At 43.5% G+C, this 11,962-nt stretch overlaps 1 protein-coding gene across 1 annotated transcript; it reads left to right on the forward strand.

The window, feature by feature from the left end:
* The first annotated feature begins 10,348 nt into the window (after positions 1-10,348).
* Positions 10,349-11,278, forward strand: cldn5b (claudin 5b). Its single transcript, XM_069701039.1, has one exon. The coding sequence runs from the start codon at positions 10,367-10,369 to the stop codon at positions 11,168-11,170; it is 804 nt and encodes a 267-aa protein (XP_069557140.1). The 5' UTR covers positions 10,349-10,366; the 3' UTR covers positions 11,171-11,278.
* Positions 11,279-11,962: the final 684 nt, after the last annotated feature.

Here is an 11,962-nt window from a genome sequence, read left to right on the forward strand (position 1 = left end):
CATTTGAGATGGACTGGGGTGAAGTGGAAAACTGTCCTTTAAAGAAACCCTCACAGCCTCCTTGTCACCAATGATCCCAAAAACTATTTAAAAAAAAAAAAAAAAATAGAACTTGGTTGAACACAGCTGTGGGTCATTTTGACCTTAGGACGACAGGAGGGTTAAGAAAAAGTGAACAAATATTTCAGTGTTATACCCCCTCCCCGAGGGGGAAGATGAAAGCTTTACTTATTTATTTAAACATGTCTCACCCCCACACACACTAAATACCGACATCCTGGTGGGAACTGAAGTGTTTTAAGAAAAATATCCAGTAACAATGCAGCATTGTGCGACTCAGTGGGAGAGGCCATCCAAGCGACACAGCTGGTGTCAAACACAACTGGACTGTAAGTGAATCTGACGGGATGATTGTAAAACCAACATTGCATCAATAATTTCAAACAATATAAAGTGCGCTTCCACCTTAAAGAAACCAGCGGCCGCTCGACAGTCAGACGAAAGGACATTTGGTGACATTTTTTTTTTTTTTTTTTTTTTTTGCAGGACTGTGAAAGCTACCTGAGGGAGGAGGAGCCGACCGGGCAAACAATGATGAGGACGTGGGACAGGAGGACGGAGCAGGGTGTGTGTGTGTGTGGGGGGGGGGCACGACTGCCTCTGTTTCCTGTGCTAGTTGGTGGTGGTGGTGGTGGTGGTGGTGCAGGTGGTGGTGGTGGGGGTCAGACAATGAGCGACCTCCAGTCAAACACAAAAGGGCTGCAATCGGTGTCGAAGGACAAAAATGGAATTTGAATCTATTAATTGAAGAGAGAAAAGCAGCGTTACTTTGTGCAGCTCTGAGGGTCAAACTGCTCGGCTGGTTTTTGTGCTTCATTACAAGCACTTTAAATTTGGTGAGTCAGACTTTCAAAAGAAATGACAAAAATGTTATTTTAAGTTTTTCTTTTAATGTCTCTGCTGTAAAAAAAAAAAAAAAAAAAAAAAAGACTTAGACCCACAGATTGTATATAAAAGTGGACGTAGCTTCCGGGTCTCAAAAGTGGGGCCAATGCGGAGGTGCCACGGAGGGGCACTAGAGGTTGAAAAAAAACCCCAAAAAAACAAAAACTCTGTTTTCAATAGACTCCCATTCAAAAAGCATCAACTTCTCCCCTGAAATAAATGTTCAAAATATTTTTACAGCACTGATTAGATAGTAGGCCTCAAACACAGCTATGTTTGAGGGCGTGGCTGTTTGATTGTCAGGCCTGTGGCGCTGTCAGGTTTCTGGTATAGGTGGACGGAGAAGAAAATCCAATTGGTCCTCCCTGGCTCGTCCAAATATGGTCACTTCTGACTCCAAACAATGGTGACGGCCAAAATGCCGGAGGCTTCAGAACGTTTGCTCTCGAACCGACGGGTGACATCACAGTTGATTGACACATCGCCCAAAAACTCACCAACATGTAAACAACAGAGCCCCTCCCCCCCAACTCCAGCCTCATTTCCTTGATACTTGCTCGTGCCGCCATCGTTGAAACTACATTTAGAAACAAACACTTGACAACGACGTCATTGCACTTAGCCACGCCCACTGCTCTCCGATTGGTGGCTGAGCTGACCTTAATGCGAACATGGTTCCCAGACTACAATCCCAGCAAAGATTGAAGCCGATAGGTTAAATACACTTCCTCAACATCAAACAAACTGCTGAGAATTATTCTTCTCCGTGTGTGTGGTACCCGTGTGCCCATGTATATAAGCGTTTCCTCTCCACAGACAGAAACGCGGCCCAAGGTCGCCCAATGACATCAGCTGGGAGGCAGGCTAACGCAGGAAGGCCGAAGTGCGGAGTCGTACAATGGCCCCGTCACATGTGCTCGCCGCCGATCCCTTCGGCCCGCCGACGAGCACGCCACCGCGCAGGAGGAAGCGCTCATTGTTCTCCTCCTTCTCCCCAGCCGAGGGACAATGGGAGTCGAAGGAGGGCAAGATGGACGCAGGTGGAAAGCCTCGTTTTTAATTTCAAAATAGGCAGAGACACCAAGAAACCGAAATCTAGAAAAGAGTTGCGGTTGGAGTTGGCGAGGCCGACTTTGTTTTGCTCCCTGCCCCCATCTGACGGAAATGTACGAGTCAAAATGCAGAGAACAAACGCACAGAGATGAGTCGGAAGTGAACAGAAACGTGCAGAGTTCAGGCAAAGAAAGAGAAACGAGGAGGGAAAAAGGGGGGAGAATCTGCGTGGGGGTTTGCGTTATCTGTCTGCTCCACAGTGACAGGAAATACTACCACTTCACGGCAGGAAATGACCCGATGGCAGAGATAAGGCGGGAAAATGGCTCCAGAAATCAAAACAAGTCGGGGCAGACACAGCAAAGAGGAAAAGACCAAAACGTCCATCGACAAGGAAAGTCAGGCGATAGTCTGACTTTTTTCAGCTTATTCTGCATTTATTTAATACATGCAGCAGAGCGGCAGTAAAATATACCCATGGGTGGATGACGAAATCTCTGTATTCAGCTGTGATCTTAAAAAAAAAAGACGGACACAAATCTGTAGTGGAAATCATTGCATGGGCTCAGGAACACTTCCATGTGGAAAACCGTTCCATGGTCTGACGAATCGAAATTTGAGATTCTTTTTGCGAAATCGTGGACGCCGCATTCTCCGGGCTAAAGAGGAGAGGGACCACCCTGCTTGTTATCAGCACACAGCTCAACAAGCCAGCGTCCGTGACGGTACAGGGATGCATTAGTGCACACGGCATGGTTAGCTTGCACATCTGGGGAGGAACCGTGAATGCTGTATGATATTTACAGGTTTTTGGAGCGACATATGCTGCCGCCCAGACAATGTCTCTTTCAGGGAAGGTCTTGTTTATTCCAGCAAAACAATGTCAAACCGCATTTGGCAGATATTACAACAGCGTGGCTCCGTAGAAGAAGAGTCTTTCAAAAAAAAAAAAAAGAAAGAAAGTGAAACGGCCCCCACCACAATCCTTTCAGCATCGTCACTGACACACTTCTATCAAATGTCAATAACATTGTCACTTCATCGTGAATGTCATTCTTCAGCCCGATTCCCCTCTCTGCATATAGAGGTCACGTATATACCGACCGTGCCCCCCCCCCCCCCTCCTCCTCCTCCTCCTCCTCCTCCGGAGGGCCTGTTAACCTCCATGCTCAGTGACATGTTCGGTCATGTATTGTCACCGAGTTCAGCGCTTCTCACAGACAACACATATGGAGGACAAAGACCTGCTCACGCTTGCAGAATGAACCGATTCTTCATCCTACCGGAACGCCGAGACCGAAGAGGAGCAGCTGAAACTCCTCTGACCGGAAAAAAAAAAAAAAAAAAAAACATCGAAGAAGTCCTCAGATACTTTAAGTCAAAGCACTGGTGAAAATAAATACTCGGGTACATGTAGAATTCATGGCTTTAAAATGTCAGGAAAATGTTGAATAGTAAAAGTACGCAACGCAAAGAGACGCACAGAGACTTTGTTCCCATGTGATGTCTCCAGCTGTCTGTTTGTAGCCAATTCACATAAACTTATATTAATTGTGTCTCTGAGGACATTTTGTGTCTCTTTGTGGTTGTTTTGTCTCTGTGAGCAATTTGCATCTCTTTTTGGACATTTTGCATCTGTTTTTGAACATTTTACATCTCTTTTTTGACAATTTGTCTCTGTGAACATTTCGTGTCTCTTTTTGAACATTTTGCGTCTCTTGATGGACATTTTGTGTGTCTCTCCGCAGCCGTTCTGAGTCTTTTTGTTGGCGTTTTGTGTTTCTTTCTGGGACATTTTGCAGGTAAGGACCCCGCGCAATTATGAAAGCCTGTGCAGCTGCATCCTGATCTGTTTGCAGTAGTTTAAAAGGCTTCATAATGAAAGTAAAGTGGTGGGGAGCTGAATTCACGCAGGATGACTGAGGTGTGAGGAACTGGGAGCTGAGAGCTGGATGAATGTGTCATTTCCTTCTTTTGTTAAAACAGGTGGAATTAGTCACCAGAGAGTGACGCGGACACAAAACCTGCAATAAACCAGGCGATGTGGCGGCTATCAGAGCAGCTCGATGACTTTCCACTGTCGGGCTTCCTCTAGTCCGAGTCATCAATGGTGCTCTGTGACCGCTGTAATGAATGTGATGAATGTCCTGTAATATCGAGACAACACACACACACACACACACACACACACACACACACACACACACACACACACACACACACACACACACACACACACACACACACACACACACACACACACACACACACACACACACAATGAGTGATTTCTGCAGTGGCTTGTGATTACGATCTATTTACTTAAATGAGCTCCTGTGAGACAGTTTGATGTTTTTATGGTTAAACATGAATGGATTGCCGAGAGGGTCTACTGGACACAGACACAGGGGCCCTAAAAGGGGTCATGGGGCCACAGATTGACGTCCAAATGTCCCCAAAAGAGACATAAAACAAAACTAAAAACGTCAAACGACCACAAACACGATTTAGAGACGGAAAGGACGGTAAAAAGACGCAGCATCACTGGAGAGGAAGATGCAAAACGACCACAAAGAGACAGCGAATGAAAACTAAACAACAAACAGACACCAATCATCTGCAAAACTCACAGCTGGAGCCACAAAGCAGCTGCATGGTTCATTTCGTGGAGAAAAACTTCGAATATTTATCTTTTAATTCGGATCAAGTTACAAATCTTCATACTTTCTCCTCTTCATCTTTAGTTAGTCTGACCCATAGAGACACAACGGGCTAAAATTAAGTGAATTGATCCTTTAAATGACTGGCGTACATGCGACATAACTACAACACGCACAGTTTGATTTATGACCGGCTGAAGCTGCACGTCATGGAGGCATAGATGACAAAAAATATCATTAAATGGAGACTTTAAAGACCAAAAAAATATATCTAATTTTTAGTGTCTTTAATTTGAATTTGTGACAATTCAGTAGTTACATACATACATCTAATTTAGGCCTTTTTATATCAGTTTTATAGTTAGAAAGATTACAAAAATAAATTTTGCTAATTTTTTCTCCTTTCAAATTAGCAAATTTCCTTTGTTAGAAGATTATTTTTTGGGTTGTTTAGGCAAAAAAAATACACACAAGTGGCAGTATTTGCTGTTGACAAAGTAAAATATACACACACACACACACACACACACCATCTGTCATCACAGACACCTCTGAACCCGACTGCCGGCCCACGTGCCAAACACGGGTACCGGACAAACGCACAACAAACCACCAAGGCCTCGCGCGCCTACGAGTGCCAGGGATCCTCAACAGGTGAGCCTTTCACGGTGGATCATAAAAAGAGTCGATGTGGAACAGGAGGAGGAGAATATTTCCCTCCGGGCTGCTCGGAGAACAATGGAGTGGAAGGGAAGTGATAAGAGACAGGACATCCTAACGCTGCTGCATCTCGGCAGATCTCTGCAAACCCGCCGCTGATACGTCAGCTGGCAGCGCTGCAGCCGTCGCTCAGGTTCACACACACACACACACACACACACACACACACACACACACACACACACACACACACACACACACACACACACACACACACACACACACACACACACAACACACAACACACAACACACAACCGAAGAGCCAGAACAACAGGATGGAATGCTGTTTGTTAACTCTTAACTTATTGAATTCCAGATTTAATTCTGCAGCCTCCTGCAGTTTACGATAATTATGACAGTACAGAAGTCTGTCGAGTGTTTACGCAAGAAAAGTTACAAAATTAAGTGGAAAAGTGAAGTGTTATATGTGGATCTTTTATAAACCAACAGCAGAACGATTTACTTTAACAAATAGCATGTTGAATATTGTTGTTTTTACCTTTACTCAAGTAAAAGTATCAATGTGACACAAATAGTACAGCAGTATCAGCAAAATGTGATTTAATGTGCTTCATAGAATATGGTTATTATTACTCAATTGTTATCAAGTAAGTTATTATTACTGGATTATTATTAAAATTGTCTACTAAGTAAAGTAAAGTGAAGTGTAGTTGGAGGTAGAGCTGAATAAAGTTCAAGTAAAATGAAGTGAAATTGGAGTAGAGCAGCTGAGTAAGTCGGAGTGAAAAGAAGTTAAAAATAAATACAGTGGAGCTGGAGTTGAAATTAAGTCCAGTGAAGTGGAATGAAGTGAAGTGGAGCTAGGTTAAGTAAAGTAAATGATGTGGAGCAGCAGTTGGAGGTGTTTTAAGTGGAACTAAGTGCAGTGAAGTGAAAAAAAAAGTGAAGTGAAGTGAAACTAAAGTTCTGAGGAGTTCAGTTAAGTCAAGTTATAGTTAAGTGAAGTAAAGCGAAGTGAAGCTGAGTTCAGTAGAATACAGTAAATGAAATGCATCTGGATTTGGAGTTGTGCTAAACTGAGTCCAGTGAAGTGAAGTAAAGTGACGTGAAGAGGAGCTGACTTAAGTAAAGTAAACAAAGTGAAGCTGCACTCGGAAAGTGACAAGTTAAGTGGAGCTGAATGAAGTGAAGTGAAGTGAAGTGAAGTGAAGTGAAGTGAAGTGAAGTGAAGTGAAGTGAAGTGAAGTGAAGTGAAGTGAAGTGAAGTGAAGTTCAGTAGAATGAAGTAGAGTTGCAGTTAGAGCTGTGCCAAGTTTAGTTAAGTGGAGCTGAGCTGAGTGAAGTAAGTGAAGTGGAGCTTACGTTCTGTTGTGTTCAGTTAAGTCAAGTTAAAGTCACAAGTGAAGTGAAGTGGAGCTTACGTTCTGTTGTGTTCAGTTAAGTCAAGTTAAAGTCACAAGTGAAGTGAAGTGAAGTGAAGTGGAACTGAATTCAGTCAAATAAAGTAACATAAGTGGAGCTGTGGTAAGCGGCGTCGACTGAACTCAAACAAAGTGGACGTTTCCATCTGTGATTTTCTCCAAATGAAGCAAAGGCCTCAGTCTCCATGCAGTGATTATCTGTCCGTTTAATTTCTTACGTTTTTTTTTTTTTTTTTAAGAATCGTCACAAAATGTTGCTTCATTGCAGAAAGTAAATCTCAGTGTTTCTGGACCAGAACTGAGGGTCACTTCCAGGCACGGGTCACTGCAAACACCGAGTCGGGGGGACGAGAAGAGGAAGCATCTGGCTTTGTGAGAACACGCATGCAGTCGCACGCACACAATATGCGCACACACACACACACACACACACACACACACACACACACACACACACACACACACACACACACACACACACACACACACACACACACACACACACACACACACACACACACAAAGTCTCAATCACCGTTCTGACTGCGCTGGCAGTGACTCCTCTCTGATTAACACGGCTGATCTCGTGTTGTCGAGCCAACAGGAACTCAGTTTTCATGACACACTCACCGACTACGTGACATCATGTCTTGCGCGCGCGCGCGCGCGCGTGTGCGTGTGTGTGTGTACTGGTGATATAATGATCTTTCCAGGTGCTGAGCTGATTGTGTTTTTCTGAAGGAATGTTGTTTCTCTGCATGTTGATGTTCGAGCTGGACCGACACCTGCTCCTTCTGTCCTTTATCTCAAAACGGCATCAACGATTTGGCGTCATATCATCAATAAAACAGCGAACCGCGTGTATTAGTTCCAACACTCGACGTGCATTAGTTCCCCCTCAACAGGGTAAATATTTATACTTTTAGCTCCTGTTGTGGTTAAACCCAAAACTGTTTTTGTGGAAACGCTTCCTCAGATTCAGGCAGTACGACCTCCACAGCTGCGAGGACGCTCAAGAGACACGTCGGAGATTTTTGACGGTTCAGGTCACAGTTGATTCATCAACAGCAGGCGAACGCAATGCGCTGGAATAATTAATTAATCAGACCTAACCGATCGGGTCCTGACGGTTCAAGTAGTGAATTACAAAGTCAAATGTTCAGACATTAAATACGGCTTAAAGCCAGCCACTTGTGATCAGATCACCAGCACGGATTGATAATGTCACATGTGAACAGCCTCTTTGTGAAATCTGAAAAACTGCAGCACAAGTTACAATTTTTACTTCCAGGACTTCTTCATTTGAAGAGTTTTGGAGTAAGACGGACTTTATCTTTGCATCTCAGCTCCTTCTCCACCCTGTTAGTGTTTATCTGCTGAGTGGGTGAGTCAATAAGCAACCCTCCTCCTTCACCCCCTTGATACCGTTAGTCTGATTCACAGATAGAACAATTCTGTGACTAAAACATGAAGACTGTGGGTCCTCCACAGCAGCAGAGTAAATTACAGAAGGTGTGGTCCAGCTTTCATCAGCAGGCATCACGTAAACATTAAAAGAAAAACGACAGCTACGCCACACCCTCCTCACGGGATGCTATTTTCAGACTTTCCCATCAAGAAGCTGATAAAAAGGAGTCATTTTTGAGTGTGATCTTATTCAAAACCTGGAAAAAAAAAATATCCCTGCCAATCTTAGAAGTTAAATCAATTGTCGAAACTGAGAAATTTTATTGTTTTAGGAAAAATATATGCTTGTTTGGAATTTGATGTCAGCATCACGTTTCAAAAACGTTGTGACAGGATCGAACAAAAGACTGGAAAAGTTGCATAACGCTAAATAAAACTTTATGAAGACATTTAAGAATAATGTGTTTGTGTAAATTGCAAAGAATTGATGGATTTCATCATCTACAGTTCATAATATCATTAAAAGACTCAGAGAATCTAGAGAAATCTCTGTACACAAGGGACAAGACCGAAAACCAATATTGACCTTTGGGCACTAAGTAAACACTACATTAAAAATAGCCACGATTCTGTAGTGAAAATCACTGCATAGGCTCAGGAACGCATGTAACTGATTGTGGTCTGACCCACTTTATGGTTTAAACAGGAAGTAGTCGGATGTATTTTTGGACCGGACCACCTCTCTCATCGCTCTGCTGACTCGGCAGCTTGTTAACGTTAGCGAGATTCGGACGGTGCATCTCGCTGCCGAGTCCATTTAAAGGGCGAAAAAAGAAGAAGAGTTGATGGGACTTTTCACCAAAGCAGTCAGAGCACAATGGAGCGCATCAACATGGTCGCCTTGTCCTCAGCACTGACTACATCCTGTGAGCCTCGGGGTGTTTTTGGAACAAAACTTTTTTTTTTTTTTTTTTTTTTAATAAATGGGTAAAAAAAAAAATTGATGACAGTGGCGGAACAGAGTTTGAAAATCAGCGACAGTTTCAGCTGCTGACGAGTTGAGAAAAAGTATCCTAAAATATGAATGAATTTATATTTAATATTATATTTTTAGGAGTTTTTTATTCAAATATGATCACGCATGTGACTTCTACACTGTAAAAATCAATGTTTTGATTATTTGACAAATAATTTAAATTTGTTTGACTTTAATTTAAATCTTAGATTGATTGCAGAGAGATTTCAGCTAACTCGAGTTCTGCAGCTTTATGTGGGGAAATATTCAATGACAAGTTATATTAAATACACTTTATTTAATGTTAACTCATTGTAATATGAGCTTTTAATTATTATCAACATTTTTGGGATTGCAAACAAATTCTCCCTTACCATTGCATTTGGTTTTGGTCACAGATTTCAGAGTTTTGTTTGCGTCTTAAAAAGTTTTGGTTGCAATTCAAAAACTTGACACGGTTTGAGGTCAGATCAACCAATAGAAACTCCCTTCTCAACTTCAGTGTAGGCCCCGCCCACTACGCCCAACTCAACGAGAGGTCCTATTCGCCATCAAAGTTTTTGTGACACAAGAAAACTTCTCAAGTCTGTGACCTCAACTAACAGAACTGTAATTAAGAACTTGTTTGCAATCTAAATAATTTTATTCTCAGTTAATGTTTTGACTTACAAACTTGATTTTTCCCTGTTCACAAAAGTACTTTCATGTAGTTGCATATACTATAATACATGCATTGCATAAAGGTTAAAATTCCTCAGAAATCTCTTTTTCTTAGCAAAATTCATTATAAATTTTTGTTTTAATTAAGGGGCAAAAAAAAGGAAATCTAAATGAATAATTTCAAGTGAAATAAACCTAACAAAATTTAACTTTGAGTACATTAACAGATGGATGAATTTCAAACTGTTGGACTCGATTCCTCAAGTTGAGAAATTAAGTTAAAACCCCAAAACTCATATTCCATAGGTGGGATCATAAATCTAATTTCTGCTTCCTCACTGAACCCTCAGACTGAATCACAGGAAACCAGCACACATTTTGCTCCAACTGGTAAACATTCTCCCTCACCAGTGCGCACACACGCACATGTGCGATTGCTGCTGCTCCTGCGCACTCCTCATTGGCTGAGACAAAGATGCCGTCGCCGCTGATTGGCCCAAAAAAGTTTGTGTGTTTGTGTTGATGGAGTCGCGCAGCAGCACCAGCAGCAGCAGCGTCGGTGTGATAAATGAAAAGCCTCTGAGGGCAGCAGACACACTCTGTGACCAGAGGCAGTTCTGTGCAGGACAAACCCAAAAGACACTTCACCTCTCACGTCAGGAGCCTCACACCGGAGCCATGCTCGCCGCGTGCCTGGAGTTCCTGGGCTTGGCGCTGTGCGTCACGGGCTCGCTGCTGGTGATGGTGGCCTGCGGGCTGCCGATGTGGAAGGTGACCGCCTTCATCGACTCCAACATCGTGGTGGCGCAGACCATCTGGGACGGGCTGTGGATGTCCTGCGTGGTGCAGAGCACGGGCCAGATGCAGTGCAAGGTGCACGACTCGGTGCTGGCCCTGACGCAGGACCTGCAGACGGCCCGTGCGCTCACGGTGGTCTCCGCCGTGCTGGGGGTCGTCGCCCTGACGGTGACCGTGGCCGGGGCGCAGTGCACCAACTGCCTCAAGGACGAGATCACGAAGGCGCGGGTGGTGCGCGCGGGAGGGGTGATCTACATCGCCAGCGGGCTTTTCGTGCTGGTGCCGCTCTGCTGGATGGCCAACAACATCATCGTGGACTTCCACGACCCGCAGGTGCCTCCGTCCAAGAAGCGCGAGATCGGCGCGGCCATCTACATCGGCTGGGCCGCCATGGCGCTGCTGCTGATCGGCGGCACCCTGCTGTGCTGCTCCTTCTCCCGGGGGGTCAGGGGCGCGTATCCCATCAAGTACGCCCCCACCAAGACGATCACGACCAGCGGAGAATTCGACAAGAAGTTCTACGTTTGAAGCCGGAGGTCCGGTTCCTCTCTCCTCCGGGGACGTTTCGGTATGCAAGACTCCCGGCAGACGGTTGCGCCTCCTCGTGCTTTCTGGAGTGGTGCTCACGAGACATTATAAACATTTTCAAATATGAAAATGAATGTATTTCTACTCAGGCTGGCAGCAGGTTGTTTTGTAAAAAAAAAAAAAAAAAAAAAATATCCTGACGGGTTTCAATCCGTTTTTTTGTGTGTTGTTGTTTTTTTACGCATCACGTGACGAACTTAAAAATCTGAGGAGCAAATTCAACAGCTGATAAATAAAGCCTCCGCAGAGCTTCATTGTAAATAGGTTTGTATTGTGGACTCACTCTGACGCTCCTGGTTCCCACACCGAGGGCCATTCACACCGATGTGCACTCATGTTCGGATCAAAGGAGCCAATTTGCATTTGAATACAGTGTTTTGTACTTCCTGTCAGTTTCCTTTTTTTTCTCTCTCTCGTTTTTTTTTTTTTTTTTTAATACAAACAGCTTTTTCTAATAAAGAAAGAAACACGTTACTGTCTGTCCTCGTTATTTATATCCTGATGTATGTCCTCATTAAATAATTGCATACAGACGTGTCTGATTTAATATGCAGTCAATAACTGTGTATCTACCCTTTTGCGTAAAAAAATAATAATGAAAAGGTTTGCTTTTAAGGGAAAGTTTTCAAATTTGCTATTTTTTTAGCATTGTATGGAAATTTAAATATTTATTTTCTTGTATGTAAAAGAATATTTGCACCAAAAGTCAGTTTGTAAGTTTTAACCCTCAAA

The sequence above is a fragment of the Brachyistius frenatus genome, unplaced genomic scaffold (genome assembly GCF_029030835.1).
Source record: "Brachyistius frenatus isolate BFR_SWC_R1_liver_20210118 unplaced genomic scaffold, ASM2903083v1 Contig_35, whole genome shotgun sequence".
Taxonomy (NCBI): Eukaryota; Metazoa; Chordata; class Actinopteri; family Embiotocidae; genus Brachyistius; species Brachyistius frenatus.

Excerpts from the sequence above, each read along its gene's own strand:
- cldn5b (XM_069701039.1), top strand. The coding sequence starts at position 10,367 with ATGGAGTCGCGCAGCAGCACCAGCAGCAGCAGCGTCGGTGTGATAAAT.